General features: G+C 42.0%; 1 protein-coding gene across 3 annotated transcripts in view; it reads right to left on the minus strand.

Annotated features, from left to right (window-relative positions):
* Positions 1–11,870: 11,870 nt before the first annotated feature.
* Positions 11,871–24,417, minus strand: part of E2F6 (E2F transcription factor 6) — a 37,787-nt gene continuing 25,240 nt past the window's right edge. The window contains exons 7-8 of one of the 3 annotated variants that reach the window (XM_045549047.1): positions 23,182–23,339; positions 11,871–12,786 (exon numbers count right to left, since the gene is read on the minus strand). In XM_045549047.1, coding sequence (XP_045405003.1) covers positions 23,218–23,339 — 122 coding nt within the window. In that variant the 3' untranslated portion in view covers positions 11,871–12,786; positions 23,182–23,217. Of the gene's footprint in view, positions 12,787–14,815; positions 14,868–23,181; positions 23,340–24,417 lie in introns of those variants that run through there. The other 2 variants (XM_045549048.1, XM_045549050.1) reach the window with 2 other exon arrangements.

The following is a 24,417-nucleotide window of genomic DNA, read 5'->3' on the forward strand; positions in this document are numbered from 1 at the left end:
AGCTGTTAAATGAAAATATAATACTCCAGGCTTTCCTAATTCAGAGGGATAGTGTGGGAATTAGATGAATCAATATAGGTGACAATACTCCGTAAAAAAGGTATGATAGTGACTCTATTATTAGAATTATTAAAAGTAACAATAGTAATGAGATTGTTCCTGACCATAGATCTCCTCTGTTCCCTCTCTCTTCTCTCCAGCACCGTGGCAGTCTGTGGTCCGTGGCAAAGCCCCTGTCCTTTGTTGCAAAGTCCTATGCTGCTGAAAGACGAAACTGTATGATCAAGATAACGCACACAATTCTCAGAGCTGCTGCCACCACATTTGACAAATGCCACAGTGGGCCCTAGACTGTGTTGCAGCCTCTTGGAACAGACCCGGGCCTGGGCTTGCAGCCTCTGGGCTCTGTTTGCTGCCCATGGAGGCCTGCTGAGAACCAGTCTGTGGCCCTGGCTGAAGCCACTGAGCGTCAGGGTCCCTCCCACCTGAGTATCAGGTGGATGGGTTCTGGCTCAATGAGGACTGGTGTGGACTCAAGATGCTCCACACTCCTGGCAGAAAGAAAACTGTTAGTGAAGTACGCATGGTCAGGTGAGCTAGAATTGCTCCAGAGCTGAGAGAGAGGAGAGCAGCCCTACTGAGGCAGTTTTGGTTTTCTGTGCCTATTTCAAAACACAAACATGTCCCTTGAGAGCTTCTCCTGCCCCTCCTTCCAGCCTCTTAATCCATCAGGTGTTTCCATTGTCCCTTCTTCCTAGTCCAATGCCCCCACCAGGCCTGACAATGGAGGGACACCAGGAATAGCAAAGCTCATCAGTGGCCTCTGTGTGTTGGAGATATCTCAGCCCCCAGTTGTTTAAAATCAGGAGTCAATACACCTGGAGCTACAGCAAGAACTATCCTGAATCAATTTAGTAATAGAACTATGTTCTGCTGCATTAAGCAAAAAGCTCCCTGTGGATTATTCATACAGGTCTCTCTTTTCTTTTTACTTCTTGTAAGGGATCTAGAGGTAGGCAGTCCTGGGTGGCTGTAGCTACTCAGGGAGGTATGGCTCTTGCTCTCCTGGTGTTCGGATGGTGACTCCCCTCCAGGCATCCATCCCATTGCATCTGAGGCAGAAGGACGAGAGAAGAGCCAACGGTGCAGGGCTAAATGAAGATGTCACTCAGGTCTGTTCTCCTTCAAAAGCTGACCCAAACCCTCACCCAGGACATCAGTAGCACATCTGGATTACATGGGCTTCTATGGTCTAGCACGGGAATCCAAACCCTCGTTAATTACATAGTACCATGGGAAAGTCTGTTCTGATCTCATACTGTGAGATCCAGTTGACATTTTAGTCATGGAGCAGTCATCCATTGGGAAATGCCTGAATCTATAATCAGATGTGTCAAATCCGGCAGTGAGGCTGGACTTTGGCAGCTGGGTGGGGTCTGGAGATGGGAAGAGGAAGGGAGAGAAACGTAGGCAGAACAACAGTGTGACAATGCTGGGACAAGTTCTGGGACTGCCGATTACATTCTGTGGTGGTCACCAGACAGTTCCAAAGTGAAGGCTTCCCAGAGCTCCACTCTGTTGACAAACCGCTCACCAAGCTTCCCTTTCTGCCTGGTTCTATTTAACAGAAAACTATGTCTGCTTTCCACTCCCTGAAACTTCTCCTCAGGGTTCCTGCCATTGGCTCAAGCTATGGGAGAAGGCATGTGAGACAGAGGCCTTCCGGAGGCTTCCAAAGTTAAAGCACTCCCACGGACATGAGACAGAATTGCCTATGGAGAATTGTATTATAGCCAAGCGCCAGGGTATATATTTATCTGTGCCTGAGATTCTCATCTCTTTTTAAAGAAAAAGCCACACATTTGGCCAAGAGACAAAGTGGAAAAAATGTACTGTTGAGCAAATATTCAGGATGGTTGCTCAGAATGTATGAAATGAACTGTGTGGAAAAGCATGCCTGTGGCAAACTGTCAGCAGGCTATATTTGGGGGTCCAAATCCAGGTCCCCTGCCAGCGGAGTTCACATCGCCTCAGTGTTTTTCCATTTTTATTTATAACTAGGCGCACATTCACACATGAAAAATGTAGGGGACATTTGACTTCGTTTTTAAATGACGAAAATGTTCTAGATGTATCAGGTTACAGCACGTGAGAGCCTTTCTGCTGCCCGTGATTAACCTTGCTTACTGGAGAAGGGATTAACCAACATGCAAAAACAACGTAACAGGATCCTTTGGGAATTTGAAAGTCTGAAAACAACATTTTTCTTTATTTTTTTTTTTTAAAGTCTAATTCACTTCAACAAAACTTTATTGAGCACCAACTATGTGAAAGGTTAACTTGGGACCTAAGCAAGACACAGTCTCTGGTCCCAAGGAACTGGCAGTTTTCAGAGGGAGGTACATGAATAAAATACAATACACGACAAGGATGACCAGTCCCTTCATAGAACTGCTGACAAGTGTTTTAGGCATTTAGAACAGGACGTGATTGTAATGGACATTTGATGGTTCTCTCTCAGCATCCTTCCTCCTGCCCTCTTCCCAACAGTCCCTGCTTCTACTGGAGGAGCCACGTGGTTCCAGGAAAGTAGATTCTCCCTCCCAGCTTCGGATGTTGAACACATGACTTGCCCTGGCCAATCAGTGCACTCCATGCCCTGTGCACAGTGATTGGTTCAGGTTCACCCCAAGCTGGACCGATCAGAGGGAAGGTGGAGACTATGGCTGGGAATGCTGAAATCCGAGTCTCTTGTGTTGGACGGGAGGGAAGAAGCCCGGAGTTGCTGAAAGCTGTTTTGTAACCATGATTGAACCAGCCTTCTGATGAGGCTAACTGCAGAAGGTGAATGAAGGGACAAACTCGAACCGCCAGGATATTCCTTACCTAACACCATTCTTATTCTTGGTTTCTCCGTCACATGAGACAATAAATTCCCCGCATTGTTTAAGTCAGTTTGAGTTGGGTATTTTTGAACTTCCAACCAAAAGCATCCTTGCTGATACAGGATGGATTAGGGTGTACTTCCTGGAGGAGGTGGCATAGAACTTGAAGATGAGTAGGATTCGGAGCAGTGAGATGGGAGAGGACAAGGACATCCCTGTGGCTGAACAGTTGTGTGTGGCTGGATGTGGGATGAATCCTAATCCAATTAAGCTGACCCTAGAAGGACTGGGCTGGGTCAGATCATGGCAAGTAGTGAAGGACACACTAAGAAATCTGGTCTTAATCTTGCAGGCAGTGTTTGCGTGGGTGTGATGGGAGGCTGCTCCCTTCTTCCTCAAATCCCTCCTCAGGTACCAGGAGTTCATTCAGTGCATCAGCATTTGCTGTTCAGAGGATCGTGGGCCAAACTTTACAGCAAGTGCGAGACAACGCCAGAACGTTCAGGTGAAAAACCGGAGAATGACTGTGTTAGTTCCCTAGGGCTGTCATCACACACTACCACAAACTGGGTGGCTTGAATCAACAAAAATTTAATTCTTTCACAGTTCTGGAAATTAGAAGTCCAAAATCAAGGTGTCAACAGGGCCATTCTCCCTCAAAGGCTCTAGGGGAGGATCCTTCCCGCCTGTCCAATTTCTGGTACAGATGTTTCTTGGCTTAGGGCAGCTTCACTTCAATCTCTTCTGCTGTCTCCATGTGACCTTCTCCTCATTTCTCTGTGCCCTCCCCTCTTCTTTTAAGGACACCAGTCATTGGATTTAGGGGCACTCTAAATCCAGGATGATTTCATTTCAAGACACTTAGCTAATTACATCTGCAAAGACCCTATTTCCAAATAAGGACATATTCTGAGGGTCCAGGGGATATAAATTTTGGGTGACACCATTCAACCTACTACACTGACCAATACCAAAGATTTACACCAGTTAAATTATGGCGTCCCCTTCTGATGGCTAAGCTGGACCCTCAGTCTTCCTGTGAACCCAACCTACTGGGCCCTCTCTTAATAATTAGAATAACTAATTTATTGAGAACTTACAATGTAAGAAGGACTGTGCTAAAAGCTTCTTGTTCAGGCTTAGGCCCTCTCCCTGGTTTCTGACACGGCTAGGTTTTTCAAGTGAGGGGAAAAAAGAGAGAAGGAGAAATGGGGAAGGGAGACATTACGACCCCAATTTTCAGATGTGGCTCAAGCAACTTGCTCAGAGGGGATGGGACAGTGCTGGGATGTAAGGACACTCTTTCTAACTCCAAACTTGTGTTTTTAACCTCTCTGCTTTCTTGGCTCAGAGGCGAAAAAATAAAAGATAGCATGAAAGTCTAATGAATTACATTGACTCTTGACTATCCAAGATGGCCAAGTTAACAGAGAAAAAATAGAAACGCGCCAGAGAAAAAATAGAAACATGCCATGCAGTCTGTTTGAAGCCCTGAGCTCTGCCTCGGAATTTACAGTTTTTACTTTCAAGTACCTTTTATTGCATGGTATTGGGAAGGAATCAGCCAAAAGGAGATTCATCTGATGCTTTCAGGGCCTTTTGTTTCTGGGCTGAGTGGCGGCCTGATAGTGGTGGGGGCAAATGGGAAGGAAAGTGTTTTGGGGGGGAATTATCCACTTTATAAGTATAAAAAATTAGTGGCTCAGCTTTGACCGTGACCCAGGAGAGGGATTTTGGACTGAGTCATCATAGATTATTCTCTGAATCCAATAGGCCAATGCGTTTTTGTGGCTCAAAAGGTTGAACTAGTCTGGGACATGATTTCTTAAGATTTTGGAAACAAACCAGAACATATCACCCTTATATTATTCAAAGTCATGGTGCATTTGTGCTTGGCATTCTGTGTGTTTCTGGTGGTTTAATCTCAAGAAAACTAGTGTAATTGCATATTTATTTCACTGATGAGGATAAAATCTCCATATAAGTGAATTTTCCAGGTAGTTGAAGAGTAACCGATTATGAACTAAAACATTTTAATTTTGACCCTTTGGGAAAGACCCTTTCCAAATGATAGTACACATCTTTGCACTTTCTGAGAAGAGGAAATTAAATGATGGTTCAGGATCACTAGTAGGAACATCATTTATTGCACTGGACTAGACATAGTGTTGCTGCCAGCGGCACGACAGAAGAGTGGGCTTTGGAGTCAAGCCCCTCCTCAATTGAATTAGATATTAGTAGAATTACTATCAATTTTCTTGAAGATCAGTCAGGAGATTTTGCTAGGTGGTTGTCTGGAGTCCAAGGAAAAGTCACTTTTTAGTCAAGGACTGACTACATTAACCTTGCTTAACTTAGAAAAATCTAAGAATATACCGAGTGATTTGGCAGCGTGCATTGCATCTTATTGTATCGGCATGTGAGAGGCAGTCTTTGGCGTATAAATAACTTCTTGCCTCAGTGCTGCAGTAGTGCGATGTACCATTGCAAAGACATTTTAAATGACAGTCAGGGATCCCCATGTAAGTTAAGATTCAGCAGTGTGTGATGGCACCAAGGCACGTGACTGGAGGAGACGCCCGGGTGAATCCACGCTGTGAATGCACCCGCACACGGGCTGTGATGATCAGACAGCTAGTAACAGCCAGCACCTGGAGCTGGAGGCACGCCGAGAATTGTGTTTTTGATTTTTGGTGTTAGTTGTAAGATGTATCCTTTCAGAGCTGTTAATTATGTAAGAAATATTAGGTAACTATGGAATTTTGGGAGGGGAGTCTAGAGAAGGAGCCCGATTTTTCTGCTCTTTTGGGCAGGTGAAGACAGAGTCATTACAGTTTAGATATGTCCTTGTTTTGTAGTCACAGCTTGGTGAGATCTGAGCACACGTCAGATACACTGACATATATGTTATGGTGGGGATGAGGAATGAGCAATCTTCCAAGGTTTATTTTTATATGGACTGTGTTTTTGGTGTTAAGACCTTAAGAGGGAAGTCCAGGAATTCACAAAATTGAATTCCACACTGGGATGACTTGAAGATTTGCCTTCGGAGGGTCACCCCATCCCATTGCTCCTGAGCAAAAATCTGCTCTGGCCCTTTTATGCAGGGGAGAGACGCGCCCCTTCCCAGATCTAATGGAGAACGCCAGGCTGAGAGGAACCGTGCCCCTTTCCTTCTGACTGCACTGGTCCTTGCTAGGGTGAGAGTGAGACTGGAAACAGGACTTATTGTCGTTTTCAAGGGTTGCCTTGAAGGATTGGAGTCTGAGAGTAAGGAAAGCCTTATCACCCACAAAAAAGACTAGGTTCATGAGAGCTTAATGAAGTTACCAGTGTGACATTAGAAGCAAGATTTGATAATTAAATCTGACCTAGCTATAGTGTTGTAAATAAAATATCAGTAGAATGATTTCCATTTTGTTTAGTGTTTTTAGATTGCTGAACACAAAGGTCACATTGTTTTGTTCTTGTTTGCATGAAGCAAAGTTCTGAAGTTCTCTCAAACCCACAAAATTTCTATATGATGATGAGAGCTGGCCTGTTGTGTTTTTCCAGGCAGAATTTTGATAGAATGTTTCTTGGGTATTCTTAACCATCCTTTGGAGCCACCACCTTAGCGATGTCTATAGACAAGGTGATGAGGGACAGTCAAATCTATACACAAAGAGGAAGTGGTCCCAGAGTTCAGAAAAAATCCTGCCTTAAACAGGCTGTAATAAACCCAATGTGACCGCTTGAGATTTCGAGTCTTAAGAATCTTTTAATTTCTCAAATTCTGGCAGGAGTAAGAGAACATCTTGGCTGTTTATAAAATGTAATGACCTCTTTAATCTGTTCTACTTGAAGGAATAGCTAACTTTCTGGACCCCAGTTTTCTGAGGCTTTCCAGAATGGACGCATGCCATCAGCTCCCCCTGCAGGTCCGACTCCTTCCTGCCAGGGAATTCCTGAAGGTCCATGTGCAAATGGATTCTGGAGAGACTCTCAGTCATGTCTCACAGATGGAATGCTTCAACTGCTTGGAATTGACCCACCTCTCTGCTTGGAGCTGCATGTCCTGGGAATGAGCAGAGGTCTGAGCCTATACATAAATATGCCACAGGGAAACAAGGACCATCAGGAGCTCCAGTGCCCAGCTAGTACATTCCTTGCACTAAATGCATTTAAAAATATTTCATTCTCTCTCTTCTTTGTAAGCACTGTGGCCCTTTGGCAAATCCATCACAGATAAAATTGCCTCTGCATCAACCATGTGCTAAGAAATGATACATATGACTATGGTATGCTAAGTCTAAAAGTTGTTTCTCAAAAAGTTTTGAATTGTCCTAACTTTTATATGCTAGTTTGCCGATTCATTCACTCATTCATTCATTCAATAAATATTGTGATAGATGCTGTGATATGTGATTGATACGTGAGAGATGTTATGTTAGGCACCCTAAACAAAGCAAGGGACCAAGACAAAGATTCCATCCTCATGGCGATGGCGCTCAAGTACTAGTGGTGATGACACACAATAAACAAGCACAGGAACAAATGTGTAACATAATTTCCTGTGGAGATAGTGCTATAAAGAAGAATAAAGCAGGATAAAGAATTGGAGTGACCCGTGGAGTATACTCTTTGATAGAATGGTCAAGGTAGGTTTAATCAGAAACCTGGATAAAGTAAGATGATCCACGTGAAGAAGTGGGTGAAGAGCATTTCAGGAGAGGAAACAGTAAGTGCAAATGCCCTGGGGTAGAGATGAGCTTAGTGTATTCCGGGAATAGCAGTAAGGCTAGTGAGACTAAAATAGAGAGAGTTAAGGAGTCAGCAATTGGAGAGGAAGTCCATGAAGTAGGCAGGGTCCATTATGTGGAATCTTAAAGTATATGGTAAGGAGTTTGGATTTTATTATGAGATAGGCAACCACTGGGGCCCTTTGACTAGAGGAGTGACATGATCTGATTTATGGTTGTAAAACTTCACTCTGGCTGCTACGTGGAGAAAAAAACTCAAGGAGGACAGGTGGGGATGCAGGGAGTCTAGCTGGATGGCTACTTTAGGAGCCCAAGTGAGAGAAGAGGGTGTCTTGGTAGAAATCAAAGTGGTAAGAAGTAGGCAAATTCTGGCTGTATTTTGAGGGCAGAGCCACAGGACTTGCTGGTGAATTGGATGTAGGAAGTGAGAGAAAAAACCTAAATTAAGTATGACTCTGGGATTTTTGGCCTGGGCGACTGGGCAATTAAACTGAGGCTGGGTGCACCGGGGGAGGAACGAGCTCGGGTGGGTGGAATCGAGAGTTCTGCTTGGACAAGTTAAGTTTAAGAAACTTCTTAGTCATCCATCTGGAGATGTCAAGCAGGCTGCTGGATATGAAAGTCTGGAACACATGCTCGATGCGGGAATAACTGGGGGAAACTATTTATGGCAAGAGGAGCTCTGTTCTGTAATATGTTGTGACACCTGATTGTGAGCCTGCTCCTCTCCTGGGTCTTGGTTTTCTCTTTTGTAAAATGATGGGGTTGGCTGGGCTCTGAGGGTCCCTTCAGCCATGAGAGTAGAAAATAAAACACTGGCATTTAAATTCTCTGAGCAGTAGGAGCAGACGAGCCCTGCTGCAGGTTGGACATGAAGCCCAAATGGAAGACCCCAAGAAGACTGGCAGCCTGTGTTAGGAAGCTGAGCTGGCAGTGCGCCTTTGCAAAGCAACCACAGGCTTGTTTGGAAAGTGGGGTGTTGGGGAAGGAAGCGCTTTAGCAAAAGATGAACTTGCAAAGCCAGGCAGCAAAGTACTTGGCGGAAACAGGATTTGCGGGGAAGGATGGTGAAGTGGTGCTACTGTCACTGCCCGGTTCCCCTGGCCCCATGACAGGTAGATAATGAACACTGCGTCTGCCAGGCACATCACAATGTAAGAAGGAAAATGTCTGTCGAGGACGTTTTGTTTTGCTTTACCTTTTTTGACACTGTCCTAAATTGCCTAGATACATTTTCACCTTATTTTGTGTATTATCTTCCATTTTTCTGAAGCGGTCCTTAGTGGGAAGCTATAACAACCATTCATATTTTGTCTCATAGCTTTACAAAATGCTTTCACATCTCTTAACACCTCACTTGGTCAGCACAACAATGCCATGGGCTAGGAATGTCCTTAGATGATCCTGCTTTAGAGATGGAGAAACTGAAGCTCAGAGAGGTTAAGTAAATTGTTCGAGACCACACAACCACATAGGTTCTGTCTGGAGGAACCTATTTTTGAACATAGGTTTCATGGATCCCTAATGATTTCTTTCTTCCTGTGATTCTGTTCAACCATCCAGACTGAGAGGCTTGCTGAAGATTATGTGGCCAATGCCTGGACATTGCTATGGCACAAGTGATCACGCAGTGCTTTCAAATGTAAAAACATTGGTTTAGGTTTTCGTCTTGCTTTATTAAGCCTCCCTGATGTTGCTAAAGTGATGGGACCTTCTGAACTAGTTTTTTTAAAGCCCTTCAAACAGAACTATTAGACAATGTAACACGTTTAGGAGCCTTGGGTTTCCTCTTTTACAATGCTGTTGGCAGAAGGGAAGGGAGATCTCCGCAGTGCTGTCGGTAGAGGGAAGGAGAAAGTGTAAGTTCATGCCTTTCAGTGGATATGAGCTGTAGGATGAGATGACCAGTGATTCCGATCCAGAAGTGTTTTACAACCTGTTGCAGTTACTACTGCTGCATAACAAATTATCTCCAAACTATGAAGCTTACAACAGCTATTTTATTACTCTCACAGATTCTGTGTTCAGGAATTTGGACAAGGTAGTGGGATGGCCCTGAGGCCTCAACTGGGAAGACTTAATGCCTAAGAGTGACTCAGAGTCTGGGGGCTGGAATCCCTGGAGACATCGCACTCACTTTTCAGGTGGTTGATCTGACCGTTGGGTGGGACCTCAGCCAGGGCTGTTGATTGGAGAATCCACATGTGGCCTTTCCATGTGGCCTGGGCTTCCTCACAGTGTGGCAGCATCAGGGTAGTTGTCCTTCTTACATGGAGACTCAAGGCTCCATAAATAAGAGTCCCAAGGACAGGGCAGAACTTTCATTGCTGTTCTAAGTCAGCCTCCGAGAGCATCACTTCTGCACATGCGATCAGTTACAAGCAAGTCCCATGCCCGCCCGCATTCAAGGGTGGGAGACAGAAACCTCACCCCTTGATGGAGGGGCGGTGAGATCACACTGTGGGAGGACATGTGGGATGGGAGATACTGCTGCTGTCACCTTTGGAAAATACTATCTGCCACCCCAGTGAGGCTGTGTCACCTCTGGGTTTTACCAACAATAGTGGAGGGACATGCTCACCAGCCACACACCGTTAGAGTGCAGCGGGAGTGTGGCCCACGACCAGGCACGGCTGGCTGGGTGTGAATCAGATGGCTCAGCCACACAGCCAAGCCAGGGACCAACCAGTGTGCGGCAACACCCTGTAAAAGCCAGATGCTGGGCTGAGAGTCAAGGACATGACAATGAATAAAACTGGTCCCTATTCTCAAGGAGCTCCTGAATCTAAACTTTAGTTAGCTAATGTCACCAGGATGGGTCCTGACAGAGCAAATGGAAAACTTCAGCAGTTCCCCCCCTCGCCCCCCCCCTCTTTTCTTTCTATCTTTTAACAGTTTTTCTTTAGTCTCTTTATCTAGAGGCACAGCTGCTCAAGGCCACCAGATGGCCAGAGGCCACAGATAGTCACATGACCCCCTGGGATGCCAGAGGAAGCCCAGACCTGCACAAAACCCATGCAGACCAGAGCAGGCCACCTCCAGTTACCTTTGGCTTATTACCATATAATAATACTAAAACAACCCTCCCCTAAAAAGAAATTGCCACCGTTTTCTGTGCATTCGATGTATGAAGAAACACGCACATGAACTGTGCCTGCGTGTCTGCGACTCCCCCCTGCACGTGCTCACACCCCCTGTCCCAGATCGCCTCCTTGCTCAGGGAGAAGGTGCCTCTGAGCATAAACTCCCCTTCTCCATTCTTTGGCCACTGATTTAAAACCTAAATGCCTTACCAATTGGGCTTTCTTTCTTTGAGGCCAATATAAAGTAGGGGAAGAACACCACTTTTTGGTGACACTAAGTTATCGGAGTAGAAGTTCAAAATACAGATTCCTGTCTGCCTGTCTCCTTTCTAAATCAGCCTGTCAGCTGCAGCTGGAGCCCAGGAATCTGCAGTGTACCGAACCCCCACCGTGGTGCCGGCATAACAGATTGGAGGAAGGCACTTTGGACTGGTTGGTCCAGCAGAATTAGTGCTTTGGTCCAGAGAGTGAGCTTGGATGGATGCTTTTCACAAGTAATTAGATTTCAGCTCCCTGGTTTCTCTCCTTTGAGCCCAATAATCTGCGGTAGGTTAGATTACTCTTGTGCCGATTATTGATTTACAGCCTGGCAGCCTCAACACCATCCTTTTTGCTTGCTCCATTAAAGTGAATCTGGGCCTTTTAAATACTTTTTCTTTGCCAGCTGGCATGATGTTAAGCTTTGTCAGTAGAGAGCACGAAGGAGAGAGTGCAGGAGGGAAAGGTTTTGCTCGCTGGTTTCAGTGTGCTGCCGGGCGGACTCCACCGTGTGAGGCTTCTCCGGGCACAGCCCCTGCGGCACACACGGCTTCCCAGCACGAACCGTGGTCCATCCACCCCATGCAATGTTATTCAGCAATAAAAAGAAATGAGCTATCAAGGCACAAAAAAGATATGGAAGAAACTTAAATATATATTGCTAAGTTAAAGAAGCCAGTCTGAAAAGGCTACATACTCTGTGATTCCAACTGTATGTCATTCTGGAAAAGGCAAAACTAGAGAGACAGTTAAAAGATCCGGAGTTGTCAGAGGTTGGTGTCAGAGGTAGGGAAGGAGAGCACAGGGTTTTTAGGGTGGTGAGACTATTCTGTATGATACTGTAATGGTGGATATAAGACATTATGCACTTGTCAAAATGCATGGAAATGTATAGAAGTGAATCCTAATGTAAATTATGGACTTCAGTTAATACTACTGTATTAATATTGGTCCATCAGTTGTAACAGATGTACCGCACAAATGCAAGATGTTAATAATAGAGGAAACTATAGGGGGGTATAGGGGAACTTTGTATTTTCTGCATCATTTTTCTATAAACCTAAAATTTCTCTAAAAAATAAAATCCATTTTAAAATGTCATTGAAGGCAAAAAAAAAAAAAAAAACTTCAGCAAACATTGCTTTTAGAATTTTAGGTCCTCCTTCCCTCACAATTCTGCCTAGTGTTTTTGATTATTTCTTTTTATATTTACAGTGGCCCAATGTGAAAATAATGGACACTTCATATTTTATCTAAAACATTTTGCAGTTCTATATAGAGTTATGTACATTTCATTTTTTATCATATTCGACTCATCTATCTAAAGTGCTGATGTAAAGAATGCTAGCAGTGCTTTCCCTTTGGAAGTCGTGGTTTTATGTAGGGCATGCTACCTGATCTTCATGGGGAAGGCAGAATCAGTGGAAAAATTAAATTCTCCCTTTCGGGTTTGTCCACTGTGCAGAGTGGGAATAGCAATTTCTAGAAGAAAGGTCTTGTATACCAGTGCCAAGTTGCAGCTTCATAAACATATGTCAAGTGAGCCGTTTTCCATGAGGACGACTCATCCACTTGGTGTCACCGCACACAGAGCTGCTAAAGATACCACGGGCCTCAGTGCTGACGTCAAGCAGCAAGCAGATATGAGAAGGCGACACAGCTGATTGCTTGCTCCGAGTCCCAAATTGGAAACATGATCTTGCCCACATACGAAGTTCCAACCAGCTTGACAAATGAATCCTCAAATGCTCCTCGTGATCATTTGTTTTAAAAAGCTCAAGTGAGTTTTCATTGTCTCAGACTGCTATGGAAGGTTGCCTATTTGGAAAAAAAAAAAAAAAAAGGACAAAATCAAGTGGAATATTTCCTAGGGCAGGGCAGAAAGAACAAAGTATTCAAAAGGACACGAAATTCCATTGCCGTAAAAGAGATGGAGATTCCTGATCAAGAAGCCACATTTTTAGGAAAGTGGGATGTCCTGTTTTATTTTTAAAGTGAGGTGCAGCAAGTGACGCACACTGTACAGCATGCATCTGTGTACTGACCTCTGCCCTGCTTTCATGCTATTTTTCTACCCTTATTCACCCTTTGCCTCAATTTCCTTAATTCGTTTTTAAAGATACTGTATTGTATGCTTTCATAAGATGTTGGAAATCCTATTTTAAACATGGTGAAATGTAAATAAGTAAAAATGCCATATTTCAAGCATTAATGATAACTTTCTAAGTTTGCTGTGACATTATTTTTGGTGACTTTACTTAAAATATCTCAAATTCCCTAATCAAGATCTAAAAAGTTACTCCAGAATATACATAATATATGCATTACATATGTACCTATTATACATTATGTATATTATAGATACAACATAGATAATATACATAATATATATGGTTGTTATATATGTACATATATATATATATTCTGACTTCACAATTTGATAGTCTATGTTTGTCCCAACTTCTGAAGAGTTGTCTGAAAAGTGAGACCTCTTGTAACTACAGCATATGCCAAAAGAATCTGGAACCCCAAATCACATAGCTTGACAAGGGCTCACCCTTGCTTTTAAAGGGAGTGTGAATGGCACTGACTGGGATCCAGATCCTGCTGTCATGTTTACCAGCTGTGGGCCTGGACAGGGATGCCACTTACCCTCATTTCTAAAAGGAGGATGATGATGCTACCTGACAAGGTAATGCAAAGATTAAATTACATCTCCTACTCCAGAGGCTGGCACATGATAAGGGCTCGATAAATGGCAGTCATTGTCATGAGCAGATAGGAATTATAACAATAATAAAGTGTAATAAGATTCATAAAAATACAAGAGATCTAGGTGTAGCTTGAAATTGCTGCAAATCACTGCCCGAACATGATATAACATTTACCTACGATCCAATTTTCCTTTTGGCCTGAAATAAAACCCAGCTGTGCAGCTGAGAGGCAGTGAACCTGAGCAGAATGATTCTCAATCATTGTAAATATATCTTCAAAGTTAAATGTAAAATGAGCCTGTCTACAGACGACTGAGTTGGATCGTGATGACATTTTTTGCTAAAGCTATCATTAGAGGATCTGAAAGAATTTTGCAAAGCACTGGATGTGATGTTCAGCTTCTTCAGAAAGCTGACAAGCACTAAGCAACATGCTGCCTTGTTTTAATTAGCAAGTCCGTGTCGTGGTCTTTACTTTCCCTCACCAGATTATATGACGGAGTAAGCAGCCATATGTCAGATGGAAACACATTTAAAAGGCTTTTAACTCAGCAACATTTCAATATTTCTTTTGGGTCTGATGTTTTTTCACCACTAACACATCTTTATCTTAATAGTACCACACAAGTCAACCAGGAGGCATTTAGGGAATAGCCAGTGTACAAACTATTTCACAAAACGGGAAATCAGTTCAATGTATGGATTTCAAACCGGTCTGAGCCTGTCTCCAGGGCTGGTGTCTTTCTTCCCGCGTGGTATTCATTCCGCCAACTCATCCACTTATATTTCCTGCTCCTGCTTGGGCGGAATCCAGTCGCAAATCCTCACTCGTTCAGGAGAGGAGTCTGAAGCTTTCTTCTTCAGTCATCCAATTATCATGTCTTCATTTTCTGTTACCGCATACAGTTATGAACAGGCAAAGGAGTGCGAAGAGTCACCGAGGGCAAGGATAACAAAATGACAGATGCTTTTTCTGAACTGGTGAAATGTTCTTCTCCAGCAAAATTATCTCCATCGGTAGAATGGTTGTCTGTGACGGGGGAGGTCGTGGGGGCAGGGTGAGTAGGGTAAGCTTTTAAAAAAACCTTTTTTGCAATATTTACTGATTATTTTATTTTTTCTCCTTTGAAAGAGTCTTTTTTTCCTTCCTTTTTGCTGTCTGTTCAGCCATTTTATGATTTAGCTCTGCAGACAACAACAAAAACACAGCAATCTGTATTTAGACAGATGGAAAGAAGTACAGAAAAACACTAAGTTGACGGAAATGGTCGATTTTTATCACTCACACATTAAGTTCCTATGAGGGTAAGAAGAACAGTGGTTTGGAGGAAGGTTTGAAGATGCAAGTGAAAATCTGAAAGAGAGACTCTAATGTGGAATAACTTAACATTTTTTCTGATTCAATGTTTTATTTACATAGAATTGCCGATTCACATGCTGTAGTAAGAAACAGCCGGGCGCGGTGGCTCACGCCTGTAATCCTAGCACTCTGGGAGGCCGAGGCGGGTGGATTGCTCGAGGTCAGGAGTTCGAGACCAGCCTCAGCAAGAGCGAGACCCCGTCTCTACTAAAAAAATAGAAACAAATTATCTGGCCAACTAAAATATATATATATAGAAAAAATTAGCCGGGCATGGTGGCGCATGCCTGTAGTCCCAGCTACTCGGGAGGCTGAGGCAGTAGGATCGCTTAAGCCCAGGAGTTTGAGGTTGCTGTGAGCAAGGCTGACGCCACGGCACTCACTCTAGCCCGGGCAACACAGCGAGACTCTGTCTCAAAAAAAAAAAAAAAAAAAAAAAAAAAAGAAACAACATGGAGGGCTCCTGTGTACCCTTCAGCCAGGTTCCCCAGTGGTAAAGTCAGCAAATTGCAGGACGATGTCACAGCCAGGATACTGACACTGATACAGTCAAAATACAGGACAATTCCATCACCACAGACATCTCTTAGGTTGCTCTTTTATTGACAGCAACACTTAGCTCACTCCCACGCCGGCCCTGGCCCCAGACAACCACTAATCTGTTCTCCATTTCTATAATGTTGTTATTTCAAGAATGTTATATAAATAGAACCATAATTTGTGATCTTTTGGGATTGGTTTTTTTTTCACTCAGTGGAGTTCTCTGGAGATCCATCCAAGCTGTTGAGTCTATCAATAGTTTGTCCCTGTTTATTGCTGCATGGTATTCCCTGGTATGGACGTACTGTGGGGTGCTTATTCATTCTTTGAATGACATCCAGTTGTTTCCAAGTTTTGGCTGTTACAAATACAGCAGTTACGAACATTCATGCATAGGTTTTTGTGTGAGCACAAGTTTTTGCCTTTGTGGGATAAATACCCATGAAGAGTGTAATTGTTGGGTCTGATGGAACTTGCCTGCTTAGTTTTATAAACTTGCCTGTTTAGTGTATTGTTTCTTTGTTTTATATAAAACTGAGAACTGGTTTCTGGAGTGTTTGCACCATTTTACATACCCAACAGCAATGAATAAGCAATCCACTTTTCCTGCATCCCCCCTAATAGTCGGTTTTGCCCCTTTTTAAATGTTAGCCATTCTGATAGGTATGAAGTGATTAAAACTATTGTGGTTTTAATTTGCATTTTTGTAACACTAATGACCTTAAACTCCTTTTCATGTGCTTATTTACTATCTGTATATCCTCCTTGGTGAAATAATCTGTTCGTGTTTTTTGCCCACTTTTTAGTCAGATTGTTTTTTTCTTAACTGCTGAGTTTTAAGAATTTGTTTTATCTAGTCCAGATATTGTTTGTTTGTTGTATATGTGGCTTGCAAATACTTTCTCCAGTCTGTAGCTTGTCTTTGCATCCTTTTCACACAGGTTTTTGCAGAGCAAACTTTTTAATTTTGATGAGGTCCAATGTATCCATTTTTCCCTTACATAGATTGTGTTTGGTGTGTCACATATAAGAATTCTGCCTATCCCTAGATCCTGAAGATTTTATTCTATTTTTTCCTAAAAGTTTTATATTTTACATATAAGACCATGATCTGTTTTGAGTTAATTTTTGTATTAGGTGTGAGATTTAGGTACAGGCCCATTTTTTTTTTGCCCTATGGACATCCAGTTGCTCCAATACCATTTGCTGAAAAGGCTATTCTTCCTCCATTAAATTGTTTTTGTATTTTTTTCAAAAATCAGTTGCGCATACTTGGATGGGCCTATTTCTATGTTCTCAATTCTTTTCCACTGATCTCTGTGTCTATTCCTTCGCAATACCACATTGTCCTGGTTACTATATAATAGTAGATAGGATGAGTCCTTCTACTTTATTATTCTTTTTCAAGATAATTTAGCTATTTTAGGGCATGTGCCTTTCTGTATAAATTTTAGAATAAGCTTGTCTATATCTACAAAAAACTTTGCTGAAATTTTGATAGGAATTGCATTAAACCTACAGATTGATTTGGAAAGAACTGACATCTTTACTATGTTGAATCTTCCAATCATGAACACAAGATATCTCTCCATTTATTTAGGTATTCTTTGATTTCTTTCATTGGCATTTGGTAATTTTCAGTATATAGATCTTGTACGTGTTTTGTTAAGTGTATACCTAAGTATTTAATTTTCTTTGGAGTAATTGTAAGTGGTAGTAAGGTTAAAGGTTTTTTATTAATTGAATTATTAATTACAATAAATAAAATGCACAGATCTTAAATGTACAGTTTAATGAGTTTGGCAATTGGATACATTCATGTAATCACTGCCCATAACAACATATAGAACATCTCCATCACCACAAGAAGTTTCCAGTACCTCTTGTACCTCTTTCCAATCATGTCCTAAAATCTACTCCATAACCATTATTTGATTTCTTTCAGAGCTAAGGTCTAATATGTAGATATTTTTTTTTTTCCTGAGACAGAGTCTCACTCTGTCTCCCCAGGTAGAGTGCCATGGCACCATCATAGCTCACTGCAACCTCAAACTCCTGGGGTCAAGTGATCCTCCTGCCTCAGCCTCCTGAGTAGCTGGGACTATAGGCACCACAACACCCGGATAATTTTACTATTTTTAGTAGAGACGGGGTCTCACTTTTGCTCAGGCTCGTCTTGAACTCCTGAGCTCAAGAAATCTTACTCAGCCAGGTGCGGTGGCTCACGCCTGTAATCCTAGCACTCTGGGAGGCCGAGTCGGGCGGATCGTTTGAGCTCAGGAGTTCGAGACCAGCATGAGCAAGAGCGAGACCCCATCTCTACTAAAAAAATAGAAAGAAATTAGCTGGACAACTAAAAATATATATGTAAAAAAAATTAGCCGGGCGTGGTGGCGCATGCCTGTAGTCCTAGCTACTCGGGAGGCTGAGGCAGGAGGATCACTTAAGCCCAGGAGTTTGAGGTTGCTGTGAGCTAGGCTGACGCCACAACACTGTAGCCTAGGCAACAGAGTGAGACTCTCTCTCACAAAAAAAAAAAAAAAAAAAAGAAATATCTTCCCCCCCTCAGCCTCCCAGAGGGCTAGGATTACAGGTGTGAGCTATCACACCTGGCCCTAATACATGGAATTTTATATAATCTTAGGATAGATGGTCCTGCATAACAGAGACTATCTGCAACAATTTATGTTGGAAGAATAAGGTATTGGTATCAATTAATACATTTGTGGCTTGGTTTAAAAATGTTTATTACTTACGGAAATTTTCAAAACATTTTTCTTGTAAGAGTATAAAGTTGTAGAGTATAAAGTGATACTTTTTTTCCTATTTTGAACTTTCTGAGTTCAAAAGCTCATCATTCTGACAGAAAATTTTATTTTACATGTTTCAACTATGTATGTAAGTATATATGGATAGAAATGAAACTAGGAAGAAACATGATTATACTTCTTCGCATTTTCCAAATTTTCTGCTACAACCATGTGTTGCTTTTATAATTAGAATAAAGCGATAACATTAGGGTTTCATAATCATGTTAAATCCTTTTATATTTACTTTGATCAAAGTGTCTTAGAGATGTTTTCCATTAAGAAGCCCCACAGTCTTCCAGCTCGGTGGCCCTGGCCTGTTTCTTCCCACACAAACGCTAATTGACCCTGTGTGTTCTCTATGTGGACAGTGACACGTCCTGGGAAAAGATCAATGAGGTATCAATACAGGTGAGAGAAATGATTAACTGGTTTGTTTCTCTTACAGGGATGGGCAAAGTTTTGTTTCTCAACGTTTTAATTTATATTCTTTCCATCTCATGATACATAGTGATCATGAAATTTCCTTTTTTTCTTCTTTTGAGCAAACAAGAGTAGAGATTTAGAAAAAATAATGTCAGTGTAGTGGTCATGACTCCTGTGATATGATAGACTTACCCGGTCACGTGGTGTCAAGATCTGAACACTCAAAACTCCACCTCCTCAATGTTGTCAATCAATCACACTCAGTCAAACAGCAAGCTAAGTGTTGAATACATATGTGACCTACATGCATTCCATATTTGTCAACACTATCAAATTAATTGCTAAAATGCTTTATTTATAACTGTGCCTACATAAATCAGAGTAACTATTTTGATACCTTAATGTCTGATTAAAATCACTATAATTAATCTTTGACACCAAAACATTTCTGATTAAATATTTTAAATAATGAAATGTAATTGGTAAAGCTTAGTTACAATGTGGTCACCTTTTTTGGGGGGTGCTATAGTAAAACTTGATAGCAGTATTGTTTACTAGAACTTTCTGTATGACAAAAATGTTCTCTGTGCTGTCCAGTGTGGCAGCTGACAATCACATATGGCTACTGGGCGCTGGAGAGGTGGTTAATGCAGCTCAGGAATTAAATTTTAAATTTTATTTCATTTAAATTAATTATAGTTTAGATTTAAATAGCCACACGTGACTAGTGGCTACCACAGTGGATGATGGAAGTTTTTAGAATAAGAGTTAAAACCAAAATCAAAGTCCATACAAAGTTTTTTGTCCTGTATGTATTGGAAATTCAGTCTCAAGAATCACTGAAATTCATATATTTGTGAGAAACAAGAGACTTGTTGAGACCAAAGTACCAAAATGATGTTTCATTTGTTTTCATCTTCATGTGGTTTTTGGGAATATTAGGCCAACCAAGAATGTTTTCTGACACAAAAGGAAGAGATCAATTCAGTATAATGCATATTGTTTTAACTCCATGTAATTAGTAAGTTATTATTACCTTCGAGTGGCCTAAACATGATAACTAAGATGAGTATGTGTTTCAGTGTCAGACTTTCATTTCCCTGTAATTAGAGTCATGCGTCACATGACGACATCTTGGTTGACGATGGACCATATACAACAGTGCTCCTATAGGATTATAGTACCATCTTTTCCCTGTAACTTGTCTATGTTTAGATAAGTTCAGATGCATAAATACTCACCATTGTGTTACAGCTGCCAACAGCATTCAGTACAGTGACACGCGGTACAGGTTTGCAGCATAGGAACAGTGGGCTACACCACATGGCCTACGTGTGTAGTAGGCTCTACCATCTAGGTGGGTAAGTACACTCTGGTTTTCATACAACCACAAAATTGCCTAACAACACATTTGTCAGAATGCATCCCCATCGTTAAGTGAGGCATGACTACTTTAAAAACCTGAAGTATGACTTCTCCTTAAAATTATTTAGAAAGGGACATTTTCCCTTTGGGAATTACACCAAGCCAAGGATTGCACCATCCATTCTTAATGGAGGGCCTACTTTCGTCATTTTCTTCACACCATACGACCACTCCTTCCCACATTTTCTGTTGTTTTCTCTATTGCAGGAATGGAAACAGCTTTTGGGGCAGGCTCACTTTGTGTCATTATCAAGATGACAATGTTATAAGCCCCCAAACAGCAGCTTTGTAATTGGAAATGATGCCGGCCCCTGTGCCCTGCCCCAGTTCAGGCTGTTAGGACTGGACCACACCCCATGGATGCCATTCCTCGGGCTGTGCCATGCCTCTGCCACCTGTCAACAGAGTGACTTGCAGTGAGATGAAGAACAGTCCCAAATCCTCCTCTGTCATTCCACGAACAGGCTCCCCTTTTAGACACACAGACCTAAGAACGTCTGCATTCAGCTCACCTGCTGGGCTGTAGTTTTAGGTCCACTTCAAGTGGAGATTTCTAAAGCAGTCAACGGCAGGCCTCACACTGGAGTAGGTCTGCAGGTCCTTCCGGTGGCTGCCTCCCAGACTACGGAGTGACATACCCGAGCCTTCGCCGCGCCTGAGAATGGCTGGCAGGAGGGCCTGCATGCCCACGCTTTAAGCGCAGCTGAGAAAAGCCGTGGGCATGTACAGAAGCCTCGACATAGTTTAGGTGCTGCCTCGCCCTGGCAGGACTACAGGTATAGCCACAGCAGGCTCAGCACACAAAGACACACCCTCAAGGACAGTACAGTCACAGCAAAGTGTACTAATTAACCACAAAACCGGATCCAACATACCCACCTCTTGGGCATTATGTTACTTATAAAACGGCTTGGCCAGGCACCATGGCTCACGTCTGTAATCCCAGCACTTTGGGAGGCCAAGGTGAAGGCCAGGAGCTTGAGATCAGCCTAGGCAACATGGCGAGATCCTGTCTCTACAAAAAAACTTTAAAAATTATCTGGGTGTGGTAGCTCATGCTTATAGTCCCAGCTACTTGGGAGGCTGATGCAGGAGGATCATTTGAACCCAGGAGTTTGAAGTTGCAGTGAGCTATGACGGTGCCACTGCACTCTCCCCAGGTGACAGTGAGATCTTGTCTCAGAATAAAATAAAATGGGCTGTATAAAAGGTATAAACATTCTTTAGCTTGATGTTATCTTTCACAATAGCCTTTTTATATAGTCAGTAATTCAAAATAATCAATAATCATGCATTTATATTTATCCTATAAATAAATGCATTTTTATTTCCTACTTGTTAGGGAGTACTGCAAACATTTAATTGTCACTTAATTATCAATGATATGCTTTAATAGTTTAACTGACTATAGACTTTTTCTATGCCACATATTTGCCACTTCTGAGAATAGTAGATGACCCTTTGTCATATTTTAAAAGCAGTTGTATTAGTAAGAACTTTGTACATAAAGTACTTAAAACCTAACAAAAAATTAAAAAAAAATAAAATGAGCTTAATAGAACTGATATGCAGATAAGGACAGCTCAGTTAGACCCTTTTGACACTTATTCCTGAAGACAGCAGCACAGTGGCTACATTAGGAAATTAACAGCAAATGTGTTAAAAATTTCTCACTTCCTTAAAACCCGTGAATCACTATCTACTTCTCTGGGAGTTGGAAACTCACTTGGTTTTGGCTGGAGTTTTCATTGCAACAACAATTTGTTCACAGAGGGCCTGAATGATACAGATACCTGTGCTAGCACACAGACCAGTCAAGGATCCTCTCAAACAGGCAACGTCCCCTCTAGCATGTAAAAAAACACTGTGATGGCTTAATGTAAGATTCCAAGTAAAACGCAATTACAACCACAGCCTAAACAGAGTTCAGACCAGCCTTATTTCTGTTAGATTTTTTAATTTATCATGTATTTATGTAGTATTTACTATATGCCAGGCTCTGCACATTAAAAATACCTTAAAAGTAAGTACTTAAAAATATCAACTAGTTTAATCTTCATATAACAACACTATGGTGCTTTGAAGCAATTCTAAACCACTTTTTGAAATTTAACCAAAGTTTTAAAAAGCAAAACATCCTTGTCAATAACTTCAATATAATCTATACATTTTCTAAAATGGCTGAACCAGAAAATAAAAATAATCTGTTTCCTTGCACCAGTCACTTCTCCTCTCAAGCCACTCTCCACACTAGGAGGGAGAAATCTGACATTTACCGAATGCTTATTTTAAGCCAGACCCTGTCTCCCCTCCTCACCTGCCCCCCCTCCCCCAACACTTTAAACAGGTGGTAAACCCGAGGCTCAGTGAGGTTAAGCAGAGGACTTACGGTCTTACTGCCAGAAGATCAATCCCTAACAGTCCTTGACCATCTAGTTGGTGAGACATTGTTTGTCTGTGTATCTGGCACTTGCAAAATGTGCAGCATATATTTGTTGTATGAATGAACAGATCCCAATCTTCCTGACTCTAAGTTTAACACTCTTTCACTACATTACTCTGCAGCTGTCTCTCTAAAATACAATTCTGACCACATCACTGACCTGTTAAATAATCACCACCACCACCAACACCACAACTCCTTATCTTATAGGAACTGGAGAGTTCTGGAAGCTCTAGCACCATGCTTTCCACACTGCAGCTTGTGACTGATTAGTTCTTTACATTGTTGTCTTTTAAATGAAATGGAATAAATAGAGGAGTACACTGCAGGGAAGTTAGGTAAGTGTTGTGAGAAATATTTGCATGTGCAGTGGAAACGATGTCTTGTCTTTTTCACTGTGGGTCATAGTCAGAAGTTTGAAAACCACTACTTCAGCCCACGGAGCCTCTCCCTGCACACTTTGCTGCTTCTTTGTCTTTGTGCATATTGTCTCCTCACCTGGTCTTCCCCTTGGTCTGCCTGGGAGGATTTCTATCATCCTTCAAGTCCTAGCTTCAATGCATCGGCCACTCCATTCTCACTCCTACTTTCTCCTCTGTTGGGCCTCAGCTCCCATGGCATGGTAGATGGTTTTTTGTTTGCTGGCATCCTCGCAACTGCAGTTAAAGGTAGGGAATAGACCGTATTTATTTCTGTCTCTCAAATGCCCATAACAGAGCTTGGTCTACAGAAGGGACTCTAAAAATTTCATTATTTTATACAGCCCTGCAATTAATCTTTATTGGACATAAAATGTATTACTTAATATGTCTTACAATTTCCAATGATTGTTACATTCAGCTTTTTAAAAGTGACATCATCCCTCTGTTACTAAAGCTTAAAAATATTGAAAAGTTTTAAGATAACCCACATCCACTGACTGGGATTCTGGGTCTGTCCTGACTGAGGTGAGCACCATGCAGCGCAACTGCGATGCCACGTGCTCTTCATTTGTCCCTGCTCCCAGCATGGACAGTCTCATTTAAATCAAGGGCAGATTTCTGAAGACTCATGCACTTTTTAGTGTAAAGAAACAGTGATGCATCAGACAGGCTTATTAACTTCCTGGAGAATAAAGAAGAACACAAAGATTAGTAAAACTTAACACTTTTTGATTCAGATTAAATTTTTATCTTTATAAATAAATTGATTATAGTCTCCACTGAGACTTAAAGGAAACAAACCCCATACAACTTGGGATAAATCTGAAAATAATTTTCCTCCATCGATTTTGCTATGTTCCTTAGTTTTCCAGCTGTCTTTGGGGACACCTAGAATTCTAGAAGAAATATGCAAAATAACTTGGTTACTAATGACATGTAGGGTGGATGGTTTTCTTTTCTTTCCACCCACACGGCAACGTAGGTGCTGTGCTGCATGACTGAAATGCTACAGAAATGTTCGGGAACACTCCCCAGCCTTAACCACACAGCCGCTTCATCTGTGAGCGGCGTGGTTCTGTGTTGAAACACGCTCAGCTTAAAGACCAGTGGGCTTGCATTCTTGGCACGAACTTTCAGGACGGTATGAACATTTGAAGTTGTCACCTTTGTAGATACCACTGCCAGGTTTGAAAAAGACTGTAAGGTTTTCACTCCTCTCACCATAGGTTCAGGCTATAAATAGAGGAGAACTAGGTGATGCTTTTTCCTCGGCACACGCACTGACTGACAACAGTCACAAAGAGAACGTAAA

Source organism: Lemur catta, chromosome 4 (assembly GCF_020740605.2).
Source record: "Lemur catta isolate mLemCat1 chromosome 4, mLemCat1.pri, whole genome shotgun sequence".
Lineage (NCBI taxonomy): Eukaryota > Metazoa > Chordata > Mammalia > Primates > Lemuridae > Lemur > Lemur catta.